The sequence below is a fragment of the Pan troglodytes genome, chromosome 18, assembly GCF_028858775.2.
Source record: "Pan troglodytes isolate AG18354 chromosome 18, NHGRI_mPanTro3-v2.0_pri, whole genome shotgun sequence".
NCBI lineage: Eukaryota > Metazoa > Chordata > Mammalia > Primates > Hominidae > Pan > Pan troglodytes.
This window is the reverse complement of record NC_072416.2, coordinates 7,712,991-7,730,237: the sequence shown is the minus strand read 5'-3', so window position 1 is coordinate 7,730,237 and position 17,247 is coordinate 7,712,991. Positions and strand designations below refer to the sequence as shown.

Genomic DNA, 17,247 nt, shown 5'->3' with positions numbered 1-17,247 from the left:
CACCCCTTAATCTACAGATGATCTGTGGCTACTTTCACACCCCAACAGAGTACCATGGTTCTGACAGAGACTGGGGCACCCAGTCTAAATGACTTCCGACCTGGACCTTTACTGAAAATCCTGCCAATCATTCTGTTGGCAAGAATGATGTATTACTTTTTGCAATAAGAAACAAGTAACCTTTGCAGAATTCCAACCATCTTTCAAGGCTGGTCCCAGAAGCTCCCTTTGCCCGCCCACCTACCTGATCCTGATCACTTCCTAAACTGCAGCCCGGCCCACCCGGCTCCAGCATCATCTGTGGAGTGTCAGCTCCATAAATCCAGAGGGCAGGTTGAGGGTGTGTCTTAACTTTCCCGAGCCTACTGTACCGAAACGGGACAGCAGAGTGGGCCGGCCTCTGTGACCTCTGCTCCCTCCCTAGCTTTTCCGCCAGACCCCGCATGGTCCCACCCTGGCTGTGGGAAGCAGGGATCAGGGAGCGTGGCTCGGTGCCAGTCTCCAGAACCCTCCCCACCCTGGCGTGGTGGCAGACGTGGCTACCTGCAGCTGAGCTGCCAGTTCCTCTGAGTCCTCAAAGACCAGGCCATTTTCTTCATGTTTCACCAGCTCATGTAAACTGCAGAGAGAACCAAGGGAGCCTGAGAGCTGCCTGGAGAAGACACCAGACCCCTGGGGTGCCCACCTGGGCTCCCCCACACATCCCATGCTCAAGCCAGGCTGGGGGTTGGAACAGGGGGTGTGGTTTCCGGGAGCTGGTTCTTAGATTTGGCATCTGAAGGGTATAAAGGCCTGGCGGGGGGGGGGTGCACATCAAAATGGCCACACCGATTTGAGGAGGGAGCCTTAAGGGGGGGGTTGTACCTTCTGTGCTGGATGCTCTTCAAGGACTAAAGAATTATTTTTGCATGTTTTTCTTAATTCCATGGCCATGGAACAAGTAAAGGCAACGCCCTGGGGACTGGCTCAGCACATAAAAGATGACTTTTCTAGGGCACCAGGTTTGATCCTGACATTCCCTGAGCTCAGCTCACACGAGGGGCTCACATCCCTGAATCCCATCCAGGGGCCGGCTCCTGAGCAGGGGCCAAGGGCTCAACTTGTGCTGGGGCTACAGCTTCTAGAATCTCCTCTAACGCCGCCCTTCCAAACACCCGTCTACGCTGGGTGCAGTGAGGCCACAGCATGACACTCATTTAACTGATTCAAACCCACCATGTGAGCTTGGCCAAAAGGGACATGGTGGGAGAGAAAGAAACGAAGAAAACCATGTAAGCCTGCAGGCAATTCCCGCCAATTCTACTCTAGGAGCAAAAGCCCCGAGTGGAGTTCTGGTATTTAATGTGCTTTTTTTTTTCATATTGGGTTGGTGCAAAAGTAGTTGCCATTTTTAATGGCAAAAACCATGATTACTTTTGTACCAACCTAAATATAACATGAGCTCTAAATGGAAGCAACTACTTCAGTGAGGCTCAGCCCAGCCACAGTAACCGCAGGGCTCCTCCTCATGGCCTCCAGTGTGTGCTGAACTGACCGAGGGGCAGGGCCTCACTGTGGGCAGCTCCCTCTGCACTGCTTCCCCCTCAGCGGTGGATCTGCAAAGCTATCCCCAGAAGGATTTGGGTTCTGCTCCTACCACTTGAAGTTCACAGCACACACAGGCAAACAGCACCCGAACATGTCCACCACCTTCATGGGCAGGTCCAGGCCACTGGAGGACGTGTGCAGACAGACACCCAGGTCCGCCGACCCTGCTAGGCAAGAGGGGTGGGTCAGAGCACTGGTCTCTGCCCTGGGAACACAAATCCTCCCAGCACAGTGAGGCAGCATCCCCCAAGGAGAGTGAAAATCGGATAAGGCCCCCAACAGCCCCAAACACAAGTGGCTTAAGCTGGCCAAGCAGCCACACGGCCTGGCTGGGACATCTGAAAATGTAAGTTGACACTTTTTATACGTAACCACAATTTGGTTTTTTTGTTGTTGTGTTGTTTTGTTTTGAGACAGAGTCTCATTCTGTCACACAGGCTGGAGTGCAGTGGCACAATCTCAGCTCACTGCAACCTCCACCTCCCAGGTTCACCTCCTGCCTGTAATCCCAGCATTTTGGGAGGCCAAGGCGGGCAGATCACCTGAGGTCAGGAGTTCAAGACCAGCCTGGCCCACATGGTGAAACCCCATCTCTACTTAAAAAAATACAAAATTAGCCAAGCGTCGTGGCAGGCGCCTGTAATCACAGCTACTCGGGAGGCTGAGGCAGGAGAATCGCTTGAACCCGGGAAGGCGGAGGTTGTGTGAGCCAAGATCACACCATTGCACTCCAGCCTGGTCTACAAGAGCGAAACTCCATCTCAAAATAATAATAATAATAAACCGCAGCACGCCCACCACAAACCAGCTGTCACTGTGAAAATAAAGCCAAATAGCTTAACATTTCTAAAGACTAGCTGGGGCCAGGCGTGATGGGTCACGCCTGGAATCCCAGCACTTAGGGAGGCCAAGGCAGGAGGATCACTTGAGGTCAGGAGTTCCAGACCAGCCTGGCCAACATGGTGAAACCCTGTCTCTACTAAAAATACAAAAATAAGCCAGGTGTTGTTGTGGGCTCCTGTAATCCCGTAACCTACTCGGAAGGCTGAGGTGGGAAAATCGCTTGAACCCAGGAGGCAGAGGTTGCATGAACTGAGATCATGCACTCCAGCCTAGGCAACAGAGCGAGACTGTCTAAAACAAAGACTAGGTGGAGAGTCCTGCCAGGAAAAGGCCTTCAGCCTCCAAATGCTCTGCTCACTCGAAGCTGGAAGATGCAGCTCTAGAGACGCATCAGGACCAAGGCACGACTCCCCACTTGGAGAAATCAAAAGGGAAAGAGACGGAGGCAAAGGAGAACCATCTCACTGGGAGAGGCGACGCTGTTTAACACATCGTCCCTGTACCTCCCAAAGCCACTGCCCTCCCACACCTGGGCAACAGTGGCCCCAACCCCAGGCCCAGCCCTCCTGCAGGAAGGAAGAGGACTGAATGGAGGGCGTGGCAGGCTGAAAGGACATGGCCTCCTCAAACCCCTTGGTAAACAGCCTCTGGGGCCACCTGGCAGGGAGGGGCTGGCACACCAGGAAGTAGCCTCCTCCTGGGAGTTCAGCCAGAGCCCAGGTCCCGTCCCCCAGTGGCCTCCAGAGCCACCTTTTCAGAAAAAGTACATCCCGCCCACCCCGTTCCCCCCGCCTCCTCCCTGAGCCTCCTGCTGGCCTCTCACCTAGAAGCAGGGGGTAGTCCTCGGCCTCCAGCCAGGGGGTGCAGACCTGGATGTGCTGGAAATGCTTCTGGTGGATGAGGCGGCTATAATACTCCCTCAGAGGCCCTTTGCCTTCACAGAGAAGAGCAGACACTGCCATGGACCCATCTCTGTCCCTGCCACGTGGCCCCAGGCCCAAGACACTCCCCCCTAGGAGGGATCCCTTTCCCAGAAGCTCCACCCCTCAGCAGCTCCAGTCAGGCCCCATCCGGGCCCTTCCAGAAGCAACCCAGGAGCCCTGAAACCTGCAGGGGTGTGTGCACCCTGACCCCTGACGCATAGCCCTTCACCTGCAGCCAGCTGGCCTCGGGCTGCAAACATGGTGGGGTAAGCACTGGCCTGGCACCTTACCGCCCACTGGGTGGACCCAGCCTTTTGTCTGTGTTGTGCACAGGGGACACGAGGACTCCTCCTGCCCTGGCACAGCCCCTAGAGCACATGGCGCGGGTTCCAAACCACTCCTGGGAGCCTAGAGGCCAGAGGAGGGAGGAGAGCAGGACCAGCAGCTGGCCCAGACCCCGCCTCTTCCCACACGGCTTCCGCTTTTCTCCCTCCTCACTGAGTCACCTTGAAAGGGCTCAGCAGCAGTAACTGTGGGACAGGGGCTCTTCCGTTTGAAAAATTAAGAGGCTTGGTTAAGGCACCAATGACATGGCCGGGCACAGTGGTTCGTGCCTGTAATTCCAGCATATTGGGAGGCCAAGGCGGGTGGATCACCTGAGGTCAGGAGTTCAAGACCAGCCTGGCCAACATGGTGAAACCCTGTCTCTACTAAAAACACAAAAATTAGGCAGGTGTGGTGGGCACCTGTAGTCCCAGCTACTTGGGAGGCTGGGGCATGAGAATTGCTTGAATGTGGGAGGCGGAGGTTGCAGTGAGCCGAGATCGCACCACTGCACTCCAGCCTGGGCAACAGAGACTCTGTCTCAAAAAAAAAAAAGACACCAATGACGTAACAACAACAACAAAAAGATGCTTGGAAACTACTGAAAAAGTAGAAAGCTTGGTATCTACAGATTCAAATCTGGGCTCCCTGCCCTGCCTCTGAGCCTCAGTTTCCCCCATGTCAAGCAGTATAAGACCCTATGGCAGAGCTGCAGTGAGGATTAAGGAGACAAGATCGTGGGAAGCACAGGGTAAAGGCTGCGTGCCCCTCCCCCTCCGCCATCCCCCAACCAAACAGACACCCAGGGTCCCAGGCAGTACCTGTTATCACACAGACGAGAGAAGGAAGGTTGTGTCCATCAAGAGTCAGTTGTTCAAACTCTGTGTTTAAAAAAAGAAACAATTCTACATGGAATTTCTGATAGAATTTTTTTTTTTTCTGACAGACTCTCGCTCTGTCACCCAGGCTGGAATGCAATGGCGCGATCTCAGCTCACTGCAACCTCTGCCTCCTGGGTTCAAGTAATTCTCGTGCATCAGCCTCCCAAGTAGCTGGGATGACAGGCGCCCACACCATACCTAGCTAATTTTTGTATTTTTAGTAGAGACAGGTTTTGCCCTGTTGGCTAGGTTGGTCTCGAACTCCTGACCTCAGATGATCTGCCTGCCTCGGCCTCCCAGAGTTCTAGGATTACAGGCTTGAGCCACCATGCCCATTCAGAAAAAAATTTTTAAATAAACAATAGCCAGAGTCACCTGGTCAGGTGGAGAAAGAGCACTGCTCTGGCGGGGAGGCCACCAGCCTGTGTGAGATACTCTCCTGGAGGGGGCATTTCAGGCTGAGGGCCTGGTCACTCAATGACCCAACTGGGGATTCAGGGCGGCCCACTTCCACCACCCCCGCTGTCCCCAGGCTGCCCCACCCAGTGGCCTGGGACAGGAACATGCTGCAGGCCAGGCAAGCAGCTTACAGCTCAGTGGCCCCCGACAAGCCCAGAGCTCCTCACCGCAGCCACACACCTACTTTCTAAAGCTGCCAGCAGGATGGAGAAGTCTTCGTCCTCTATGAGAAGAGAATTGAATGTCAGGGGCCTGTTTCTAGACACTCCTCTTCCAGCTCACACGCCCTCCCTTTCTCATTGAGACCATGGCAGGGTGGGGGCATGCAGGACTGGCAGGGGTGAGGAGAACACAGGTTGGCCAGGTGCCCGTCACACCAACCCCAAATGCCCCAGGGGTCCTGCAGACCTGTCCAGCTCGTGCTGCTGACCAGCAGGGCTGGCCGCTCACGGAGACGCGTCACCAGCCCGCTCCCAGCATCCCGCTCCGTGAAGGCCGACCGCTCCGTGACTGGGTCCTCGGGTTCTGAGCTGAAGGAGCAGAAAAAAAGCCTGTGAGAGGCCATAGAGCAGGCCCGGGACCCAGGAGAGGCATCTCCTGCCGTGGCGAGGCCTGCAGGCTCCCAAAGGTTGGGGTGCCCGGCCGCATCAGCAGCACCAGGCCACCCCTGCCATCTGAGGCCTGGGCTTGCTTTCTCTAATATTGTTGCTGGGTGCTAAGGTTACAACAGCAAACAAGACTGACTCATTCCTTTTCTCCACGGGACTTACTGTCTTATCATCCCCTGGACTCAAGATGAGGGTGCAGGGACGCCCTCCCACACCACCCCAGCTTACCCAGGGGCACACCTCAGGGTATGTGGACCTGCACAAAGGTCCCCTCCTTAGCCCCATGAGACACCCCAGGGGACACATAGGTCCACAGATCCTGCCACAGGCCTGGGAAGCCATTGGCAGGAGAGTAAGACAGCGCAGGGGTCCACAAACATTTCTTAAAGGGCCAGAGAATAAATACTTCAGGCTTTGCGGGCCACAGGTTCTCTGTTGCAAAACACGATTCTGCTACTGCAGCTCAAAGGCGGCTGTAGACAACTCAGAAGGCAATGAGTGTGTTGTGTCCCAGTGAAACTTGATTTACAAAAGCAGCAGACTGGCCTGTAGCCTTAGTTTGCCAACCCCTGGATGAGTGGGTTCCCAGGTCTGCAGTGAGAAGGGGAGAGGCCAGGGCAGTGGCGAGCAGGAGAGAAGGCAGCTGAGGATGGGAGGCCTACCGGGCCCTGAACGGAGAGTGCGTGCTGCCCAGCTTCATGAAGAGCCGGTGCTGCAGGTCCAGAGGTGTCTCTTTAAAGAAAGATGCGGGCTTGTCGTAGACGGTCAAAGCCCTGCAATGAAATCATGACGGGGCTATTGGGAGGGCTGAAGAAAGGTCTCAGGAATAGAGGACTCAGAGGCTCCAGGAAAAGAAGGACGCTTGGGGAATCCAAGTCTCAGATGATGACAAGAAGAAGCCTTGCAATTACTTGGGAATGCACAGAGAGACGTCCTAGGACCAAAACTGCCTGGACCCCCTGGCTGGCTAAGAAAGAAACTCTGCCCCCTCCTCCTCCGGCTTCCCCAAACCAGAGACCACCTCCCAGGCCCTCAGTATTTCAAATTGCCCCTCAGCAGGATGGCAGCAGGCAAGGCAGCTCTCACTGCAGCCAACCAGGGGCCCTGCGCCTCTCCCAGGCCGCCGTCATCCCAGGCCATGGTACCTGATGTGCCAGTTATCCGCCAGGTCTTCTCGCATGGCATTGGTAACACACAGGTTCAGGTGGGACAGGCGCCCAAAGAACTTCTCGTACCTGAAAAGAGAGATCAGCAGTCAGCAGAGCCCTAGACAGGCCTCCGCTACCACCACAACGTGACTCGACATCCCTTAACAGAGAAAAGGCCACAGAGCTGGGAGAGTTTGTGCTCCCTGAGCCCCACCTGTGCCAGTGTTCTTTCTTTATGCTGTATATACCCTCCTTTATGTTGTGTCACTTGTTGGCTTAAATACAATCACTTTAAAAGGAAACTGCACTCCAGCCTGGGCAACAGAGCAAGACTCCGTCTCAAATAAATAAATAAATAAATACAAATTTAAAAAAATAAATAGAAGGACACTGTGTATCACTGCCAAAGTGAACATCCTCTCTCTTGCTGTAAAAGGAAGAAATACAGGCCGGGCGTGGTGGCTCATGCCTGTAATCCCAGCACTTTGGGAGGTGGATCATTTGAGGTCAGGAGTTCGAGACCAGCCTGGCCAACGTGGTGAAACCCTGTCTCTACTAAAAACACAAAAATTAGCCAGGCGTGGTGGTGGGTGCCTATAATCCCAGCTACTCAGGAGGCTGAGGCAGGAGAATTGCTTGAACCCAGAAGGCGGAGGCTGCAGTGAGCCGAGATGGCGCCACTGCACTCCAGTCTGGGAGATAGAGTGAGACTGTCTCAAAAAAAAAAAAAAAAAAAAAAGGAAGAAATACAATAAAGGCCTCACTAGCGATCTCAGCCACCCTGTGCTACCACTGCAAAGGCTGTAAGGCCACGGCTTGCTCTCAACGTGGGGCAAAGGGATTCAGTGAACATTGTACACATTCTCTCCTAACGGAGACTGAGCCCTGATCGCAGGGTAGAGCTGGAACACGGCATGCGCGATTCTGGGTTATTTATCACCGCCAGGGTATCATCGCCTGTTCCTCTCAAGATGCAGAGAAAGCTCGGAAATGTGGTTGCCTGGGACATTTTGGTCCTCACACTTAGCTGTGTGGCAAGAGGCATAATCGTTCTCAGCCTCAGTTTCCTGACTTGTAAAAGGTACACCCTCCTGAGGTGCATACAGATTGAACAGGGTAAAATACAAAAAGGGCTTGGCTGGAGGACTGGCATGCAGCAGGTGCTCACCATTGACCATTTTGCTCAATTTGCTCAACTGAGCTGTTCGCTGCTGCTGTCACCACTGCCAGTGAACAAACTATCAGGGCGAAGGCCACAGCCAGCCAATGGCCCAAGGCCGGAAGTACACACAGCAGCTGGACGTGCACACGGAGGCTGGATGTGCACATGAAGGCTGGCTGTGCAGAGTATAACAGAGATGTTATAGTTGGGCTCAGAGTACAGCAGATGACCTTCCCAGCTCCACGTCCCACTGCTACCACTGGCACTTCTTCCCTCCCTGTCACATCAGCTGCAGCAACTGTGGCCCACTTCTCCAGCTACCAACAGCAGCCCTGGGTTTTAATTTGGGGATCTGCTCTCACCCACCCTCTGTCCATGGGATATGGATGCTCCTGAGACCCAGCTCTTCTGCTGGAGCACTTGCCCCCTGGCCTCAACAGGCAGATCAGAGGAAGGCAGGTAACCTACATGAGCCAATCAGAAAGGGCTGCCCTCCCCAATGAGCCTACGTGAGGACGAGAGCTAGGAGAGTTCCGGGAACCAACACCAGAAGGGAGTGTGGAGACAGACGTGAGCTGGGTCCCAGTGACACTGCTGACCTCGAAAGCAACCATTTCCACAGACACTTCCATTTCATGGGCCAAAAAATGTGGTCCTTTGCTGAGGCCTGTTTCTATCATTTGGAACCAGCATTCGGCCTGATTCACCAGCCTCACCCCACCTCCTGCAGAGCCCACAAAGAACCAACTTCCGGAGGCCCACAATGGCCCTTCTTCTCACTCATCCTTGAGTGGTTTAGGGGACGGTATTTTACCCTCTTCCTAGACTCTCACCACTTGGCCAGCAGAACGAGGGGATGGTTGGGGCCATGCACCAGACCCATGATGGAGTAGCCATAGTTGTGCCAGTCAATGACGAGCTTGCTTCCACAAAGGCAGCCCACGAACCAGCAGACAGCAATGCTAGGCAGACCTGGGGGGTTCTAGGAAAGATAGAGACTTGAAGAGGAGGAAACCCAGACCATGCTAGACAATAAACCGAGTAAAAATAGTCACAACACACATGGTGATGAGTCTGTTATCTTTACAGAGCTCTTGATAATAAGCAGAAGAAAGACCCTCTCCACCACCAAAATAGGTGTAAAAAGTCATAAAAGAAACAGAATGGGCCAGGTGCGGTGGCTGATGCCTGTAATCCCAACACTTTGGGAGGCCAAGGCAGGAGGATCATTCGAGCCCAGGAGTTCAAGGCCGGCCTAGGAAACACAGTGAGACCTCATCTCTACAAAAAATTTTAAAATTAGCCAGGTGTGGTGGGACACACCTGTAGCCCCAGCTACTCAGGAGGCTGAGGAGGTAGGATCACTTGAGCCCAGGAGGATGAGGCTGCAGTTAAGCTATGATTGTGCCACTGCACTCCAGCCTGGGCAACAGAGCTAGACTCTGCCTCTAAAACAAACAAACAAAAACCAAACAAACAAACAGAACCAACCTGAAAAGTCCAAGATCATCAATAATCAAGGAGGCAAAAAACAGAACAAAGAGATGGCATTTTTCACCTGTTGGAATGCAAATTCTAAAAAGGTCTAACAACAGCTGGTGATGGTAAGCATGGGGGAGAAGAGGTACCCCCACTCAGCGGGGGCCAAACTGACCCAACCTTACTCTAAAGCTATCCAGTAACATACATATTTTTAAAATGCATCAACTTTGACTACACAATTCCACTGCTAGGAAGTTATCCTAAGAAAGAAACTAGACTTATACAAAAGCCATATGCTCGCTGTGCTTGGAGCCACACTATTTGTAAAACTAAAAACAAAATCAGGAAGAATCTGAGTATCCATTAACATGAGACTAAATACATGCAGTATAGTACATCACATATTGGAATTCAAGGCTGCCTATTAAAAGAGGAAGGTGTGGGGCACGATGGCTCATGCCTGTAATCCCAGCACTCTGGGAGGCCGAGGCAGGTGGATCACCTGAGGTCAGGAGTTTAAGACCATCCTGGCCAGCATAGCGAAACCCCATCTCTACTAAAAAAAATTATAAAAATTAGCCAGGCGTGGTGGCACATGCCTGTAATCCCAGCTACTCAGGAGGCTGAGGCAGGAGAATCACTTGAACATGGGAGGTAGAAGGTGCAGTGAGCCAAGATTGCACCACTGCACTCCAGCCTGAGCAACAGAGAGAGACTCCATCTCAGGAAAAATAAAAATAAATAAATAAAAGAGGAAGGTGCCTCTATATATTAAAAATTGATTTAAAAAAAAAAGTATTCTTCCTTCAGCTAAAAAAGAAAGAAAAACTTTTTAAAGAAAAAGTGATCAAGGGAAGAGATTAAAAGTATAACGATAGGCCAGGCGCGGTGGCACACGCCTGTAATCCCAGCACTTTGGGAGGCCGAGGGTGGCAGATTACCTGAGGTCAGTAGTTCGAGACCAGCCTGGCCAACATGGCGTGACCCCATTTCTACTAAAAATACAAAAATTAGCTGGGCGTGGTGGCGGGCACCTGTAATCCCAGCTACTCAGGAGGCTGAGGCAGGAGAATCACTTGAACCCAGGAGGCAGAGGTTGCAGTGAGCCGAGATCATGCCACTGCACTCCAGCCTGGGCGGCAAGAGCGAAACTGTCTCAAAAACATATATGTGTGTGTGTGTGTATGTGTGTGCATGCGTACGTGCGTGTGTATACTATAGAATCACACTGACGACCTACGTTCAAATCCTGATTCCACCACTTCCTAGCTGTATGGCAATGGACTACTTACAGAGCCTTTCTCAGTCTAGGTTTTCTCATCTAAATGAGAACAACCTTAAGAAACAGGTTCTTGTATTACCTACATGCAATATTTCTTAGGGTAACTGTGAGGACTAAATGAGTTAATACATGGAAAACGCTTGATACACAGTCAGTACAATGTAAGACTATCTGTAATGACACAGAGAGCATGGATAGGTGCCATAAATAGACACATACCATAGGCTCCTACTCATGTCTTTAAACGCCCATACACACAACACACACACATATGAATATGCAATATAGTACCAATTTGTGTGGAAAGTAAACTGCTAACATGGCTCTCACAGAGGGAGGCAGAGGCTGATACACACCTGGAGAAAGATATAGGCACCTGGCTCCCTCCACATCAGCTTCCACAGCAAGTACATAGCCTGAAATACAACTTTGACTCCGTACTGGAAAACTCGGGGCCCAACTGCAAGTCAGAAAACACCTGTGACTACCAAAGGAGCGTCTGGCAATCTGCACGGCTTTTCAAACAAACACCCCCTGCCCCCAGCCCATGGATTCAGAGGATTCTGGAGTTGACGGCATCCTACCTGCAAGACTCTGAAGTTCTGTCAACCCCACAATCTGAATTCTGTTGTTCTGCAAGAGCTCATCATGGGGTTTGGAGTCTGAAAAATGAGAATGATCCCTTTAATGTACCAGAAGCAGCAATCTAAAGTCAGATAATCTCCCAACTCAGGCTGAATCACGGACAGTGTTTTGGAAAGTAAGATATTTCAAAACCTCTCTCTGCTCCTCACTAGCCAGAACAGATAATGCGGCCAATTCTTGTTCAGATTCCTCTAGGAGGCCCACAGAGAGAGGGCCTGAATCTTACCTACCTTCACTTAACACGATGCCTGGCAAACAGTAGGTGCTCAATTAAAATAATCTAGATTCTCTGGATAGTGGAATTTTCCCACCACAGAGCCATTCCTAGGAAGTCCCACTCTACCCCATCACCCTAGGATAGCAGATTCTAAACAGGGATTAAAGGCAACTAGTGCTGTTCCCACTTCTTCCTGAGATGGGGTTGAGCTACCCTCTCAAGATACCAACGTGGAGTATAATGAGGGAGCAGACACCGCTGCCCTGCACACTGTGCGGAAAAGTTGGACATAAAGAACAAATGAAAACATCTGTCTGCAGAGCTCTGCGTTGAGGGATGAGGAATGAGATATCCTGTCAGCTCAGACATAGCCTGACAAGGGTAGCTGCACACGGACGTAGCTACCAGCACTAGCCCTGGAGCTCCACGCACCTGGGTTCCACTTACTAGGAGAATTACGTGAGACCACGCAATGGATTCACTTAACACATTTCTGACACGTGGCAAGATTAACGCCGGCTCTACCTAGAGACCCACCCAGGAAAGGCTGGGCAGAACCCGCTCGTCTAATCTTGGAGGGCTGCCCAAAGGCGGCGACTAAAGGGGCACTTCCGCCTCGACTCCCCAGGGCGGTTAGAACCGAGGATCAAAGGCTGAGAGAGCATCGTCCCTCCCAGACCCTTGGCCACTCACTGCAGAACCCCAGGAGGGTCACCGAGAAGCCGTGCATGGCCAACGACAGCGCGTGGTACTGCATACGGGGGCTGCGGCCCACGTCGCCCAGCACCACAGCTACTACATGCCGGGCCGCCCGCCCCCGCCGCCAGCGCTTCCATCCTCCCAGCAGCAGCAGCGGCAGCAGCAGACACACCGCCAGCAGGACCAAGCATGACGCCGCCATCTTGGCCGGCCCGCAGCAGTCACGTGACCGCGCCTCCGCGCTGTGCGCAGCCGCAGACCGAGCCTCCGAAGTGGGCCGAGAGAGGGCGAGATGTGGACGCGGTTCCCTAACAGGGGCCCGGGGAACCCCCAGGAGCCCCTCGGGGCCAAGAATTAGTAGTAGTAGGACACACGCACATACGCCAGATTCCCTACACACCAGTGTATTTCCCCGACTAAAGTAAAGCTGTTACTGTATTGGGATCTAAGAACTCTCTTCAGGATTCAAAGATAATTTCAAAATATAGTGACACAAGAATTTGGATGAATTTCATCCTAACATTGAGAAAGGAGCCAGATGCTGACTAGTACGAATTGGAGAGTTCCGTCTATGTAAATAAAAATCAGTCCTCGCTGTTAGAAGTTAGGGGCTGGTGGGTTCTGCTTCTGGATCTGGTGCTGGTAATGTGGGTGTGCTGCATTTGGGGCGGTACCTCAAGCAGCAGCTTACCTGCCCATTTTCCAGGGTGTACATCACACTTAATAAAACATTTAAAAGGTAGAGGGGGGAAGGACAAACAAGGAAGTAAACACTATCATGATTTTGCTTAAGTATCAATGGCTAGAAAGGAAATTTCCACAGTGACCCTCCAATTTCACCTCCCAAAGTAGCCATAGTAAGAGATTAATGTGTGTCTCTGTGATGGCCTGTATTAGTCCGTTTTCATGCTGCTGATAAAGACATAACCGAGACTGGGCAATTTACAAAAGAAAGAGGTTTCATGGACTTACAGGTCCACATGGCTGGGAAGGCCTCACCATCATGGCAGAAGGCAAGGAGGAGCAAGTCACCTCTTACATAGATGGCAGCAGGCAAAAAGAGAGCTTGTGCAGGAAAACTCCTTTTTATAAAACAATCAGGTCTCATGAGGCTTATTCACTATCACGAGAACAGCACGGGAAACACCTGACCCCATGATTCAGTTACCTCCCACTGGGTCCCTTCCACACAACACATGGGAATTCAAGATGAGATTTGGGTGGGGACACAGCCAAACCATATCATGACCTATTTTCTTTGAAAGCGGTTCCTTGCAGAGAAACACCAAGAGCTCACTGGTGATGCTACCCCATTGCCTCCACTTGGGAGCTGCCGCAGAACCTGGAGAGCCACCACCCAGATGGTATTCAACAAACAAACAAGACTCCTCCCCTGATGAGGACCACAGGCGGCACCCACTGGACAGGGTAGCCCACATGGATGTGGCTCCCCAGTGTCCCTGGGCTCAGCTCAGGGCTTGGCACACTTTGCATCTGCTTTTCACAATAGCCCCAGCACTCCCTTTCTATGGATTCAGAAGGGACAGCTCACGCCTTAAGCCAGACCTTGAAACCCGAGTTTTCAGAAGGAAAGGAAGGACAAGTAAGTATCTGCAGACAGCAGGGATGGGCATACAAACATGCTGGCAGCGGCATTTATCCTCCAGTTCCCAGCGAGGCCCCTGCCTCCAGGTTGCGTGTGCTGGGGTGGAGGCCTGTGACACACCGCCTGCCCAACTCTGTCGACGCTCTGTAATGGGACAGGTAGGGATCTGGGACCTCAGCCTCAGGACTCCTGGCTCTCCTGCTCCACCTCGGGCGAGTCACTCCCCATCAATTTGCTTTCTTCGTCTGTGAATTAAGGGAGGGGAACTTCAAGTCTTTGAGAGCCTGTCCTGCTCTGATGAGCTAAGAGGATAAAGACTATGGTGATGACAAACCAAAAGTAGATGCCTCCCTCTGGTAGGTGAACCTCCGTCGGGGAGGGAGTTGCAGTGGTGTCTCCTGGAGAGAGGGGACGGAGCCATCCCCAGCAGGGGGGCGGTTTCATAGCTGGGCCAGCCCACCTGTCCTGCTTTCTCACTTGGCATCCATTCCACATGAGATCCAGTCTTTCCAACAATCAAGAGGATATATGGATAAGTCACTCAATCTCCCTTGGAGCCTCAGATTTTGTTCAAGTTGATTGAGCACCCACTTGAGGGGTGATCAAGGTTTAACAGAAGTAACGACAATGACAAGCTTCCCCTAGAACCTCTGTTCCCAGTGGTGCTCCCAAGGGGGCAAAAATGGCTCTTGGGGAGCAAAACATCCTTACCCTTTTTATGTATAAAGCACAGATAATGATACAATACACAAGCATGCAGTATATCTGCAGTATTAAAATTTTATGAAAGCTGAAAGCAGTGGCTCATGCCTGTAATCCCAGCACTTTGGGACGCTGAGGCGGAAGGATCAGTTGAGCCCAGGAGTTCAAGACCAGCCTGGGCACCATAGTGAAACCCCATCTCTACAAAGAATACCCAAAAAATGGTGGTGGTGTGTGCCTACAGTCCCAGCTACTCGGGAGACTGAGGTGGGAAGATCACCTGAGCCCAGGGAGGTCGAGGCTGCAGTGAACCATGATCATACCACTGCACTCCAGCCTAAGTGACAAAGCGAGACCCTGTCTCAAAAAAATAAACAAGTAAAATAAAATTTCATGGGGCAGTACATAAGGAACCCTCATCTTCTGCCAGTGGGCACGTAAATGGCCCAGCCACTGTGGAAAACAGTCGTATGGTCCCTCATTAGGTTCAACATAGAATTATCACGTGACACAGCAATGGCATTCCCAGGTATACATCTAGGAGAATGAAAAACAGGTTTTCGAACAAAAACTTGTAAACAAACATCAGTACTGTCCACAAGAATCAAATTATGGAAACAATCCAAAGGCTCATCAGTGGATGAGTGATGAACAGAATGCGGTCTGTCCACAGCTCCCACAGCCTCCCACCCGAGGTTTCCCAGGTGTCTCCTTGTTTGCTTGTTTGTTTGTTTGTTTGTTTGTTTTGAGATGGAGTCTCACTCTGTCATCCAGGCTGGAGTGCAGGAGTGCCGTCTCGGCTCACTGCAACCTCCGCCTCCCAGGTTCAACTGATTCTCCTGCCTCAGCCTCCCTAGTAGCTGGGATTACAGCCCTGCACCATCATGCCTGGCTAAGTTTTGTATGTTTAGTGGAGTCGGGGTTTCACCATGTTGGCCAGGATGGTCTCAAACTCATAACCTCAAGTGATCCGCCCACCTCAGCCTCCCAAAGTGCTGGGATTACAGGTGTGAGCCACCACGCCCTGCTCCAGGTGTCTTGTTTTCATTTTATTTTATTTTATTTTATATTTCATTTCATTTCATTTCATTTCATATTTTGAGACAGAGTCTCGCTCTGTCACCGGCCCCATCTCGGCTCACTGCAACCTCTGCTTCCCAGGTTCAAGTGATTCTCTTGCCTCAGCCTCCCAAGTAGCTGGGATTAGAGTTGCGTGCCACCATGCCTGGCTAATTTTTGTATTTTTAGTAAAGACAGGGTTTCACCATGTTGGCCATGTTGGTCTTGAACTCCTGACCTCAAGTGATCTGCCCGCCTCAGCCTCTCAAAGTGCTGGGATTACAGGTGTGAGCCACCATGCCCGGCCTAGGTGTCTACTTTTGGTTTGTCATCTCCATAGTCCTCACCCTCTTAAATCATCAGAGCAGGAGGGGCTTCCCCGGGAGATGATATTATTCATCCATAAAAAAGAATAAAGTACTGACATGTGCTACAACACAGATGAACCTTGAAAACATCACGCTGAGTGAGAGAAGCCAGACACAAAAAGCCATGCATTGTATGATTCCATTTATATGAAATATCCACCGTAGGTCAAACCACAGACACAGAAAGTCGATTCATGGTTGGTAGGGGCTGGGGAGGAGGGAATAGGGAGTTTCTGCAAATGGGTATGGGATTTCTTTTCAGGGTGGCAAAAACATTCTGGAGATAGATAATGATGGCTGCACAACTTTGTGAATATCCTAAAAACCACTGTGAAACTGTACACATTTAAAAGGTGAATTTTATGATAGGTGAATAATATCTCAATAAGCCTCTTACTAAAGATTTTTCAGGATTAAAATGTCTAAAAACACTCCTGGGGTAGAAAAAAGAACAATGACGAAATTAAAAGGTGGAGAAGCCCTAATCTAGCACCTGCACATAGGGAGCATCAAATACACACTTTAGTGGTGTTCTTTTGATTATTATTACAGATCTGTAATCTGTTTGCTGAAGCCCTTGGGACCAAGTATGTTTCTGAATTCAAAATTGTTGGGATTTTAGAAAGATAATGTGGTGCACATACACACAACAGCCCCAGCAAGGTTTGGGACAGCACCCAGGAAACCAACATTAACATTTCTGCAAGGAAACAGATGCGCATTCACACTGAGTGAAACCAATAAGGACGCTAGGTCCTCACTCTCTGCTGTGGTTTGAATGTGTCCCCTAAAGTTCGTATGTTGGAACCTTAATTCTCAATGCAACAGTGTTGAGAGATGGAATCTTTCATGAGGCCTCTGCCCTCATGAATGGATTAATGCTGTTATTGCAAAAGCGTGTTCCTGATAAAGGAATGAGTTTAGCTTCTTTCTCTTCTCTCTCTCCAGCTCTCGTGCCCTTCTGCCCTCCACCATGGGATGATATAGCACGAAGACCCCCACCAGACGCAACCCCTTGAACCTGGACTTCCCAACCTCCAGAACTATGAGCCAAATGAATTTCTTTTCTTTATAAATTACTCAGTCTCAGGTATTCTGTTGTAGTAGCACAAAACTAAGACACTGCCCAGTATACCAGCTACATGTGACTATCGAGCCTTTGAAATATGGATAGTCTGAATTGAAATGTGCTTAGCCTGGCATGGTGGCTTACACCTGGAGTGCCAGCTCCTTGGGAGGCTAAAGCGCGAGC

The 17,247-nt window shown here is 51.2% G+C and overlaps 1 protein-coding gene across 3 annotated transcripts in view; it reads right to left on the bottom strand.

Moving 5' to 3' along the window:
* The window catches only part of ALG1 (ALG1 chitobiosyldiphosphodolichol beta-mannosyltransferase), a 52,482-nt gene that overhangs the window by 1,096 nt on the left and 34,139 nt on the right, over positions 1-17,247 (bottom strand). Inside the window, exons 1-12 of one of the 3 annotated variants that reach the window (XM_510796.8) lie at positions 12,255-12,541; positions 11,284-11,361; positions 11,056-11,159; positions 8,769-8,917; positions 6,771-6,860; positions 6,288-6,398; positions 5,426-5,547; positions 5,202-5,240; positions 4,499-4,558; positions 3,254-3,364; positions 1,637-1,751; positions 544-619 (exon numbers count right to left, since the gene is read on the bottom strand). In XM_510796.8, coding sequence (XP_510796.4) covers positions 544-619; positions 1,637-1,751; positions 3,254-3,364; positions 4,499-4,558; positions 5,202-5,240; positions 5,426-5,547; positions 6,288-6,398; positions 6,771-6,860; positions 8,769-8,917; positions 11,056-11,159; positions 11,284-11,361; positions 12,255-12,462 — 1,263 coding nt within the window. In that variant the 5' untranslated portion in view covers positions 12,463-12,541. Of the gene's footprint in view, positions 1-543; positions 620-1,636; positions 1,752-3,253; positions 3,365-4,498; positions 4,559-5,201; positions 5,241-5,425; positions 5,548-6,287; positions 6,399-6,770; positions 6,861-8,768; positions 8,918-11,055; positions 11,160-11,283; positions 11,362-12,254; positions 12,542-17,247 lie in introns of those variants that run through there. The other 2 variants (XM_054668144.1, XM_054668145.2) reach the window with 2 other exon arrangements.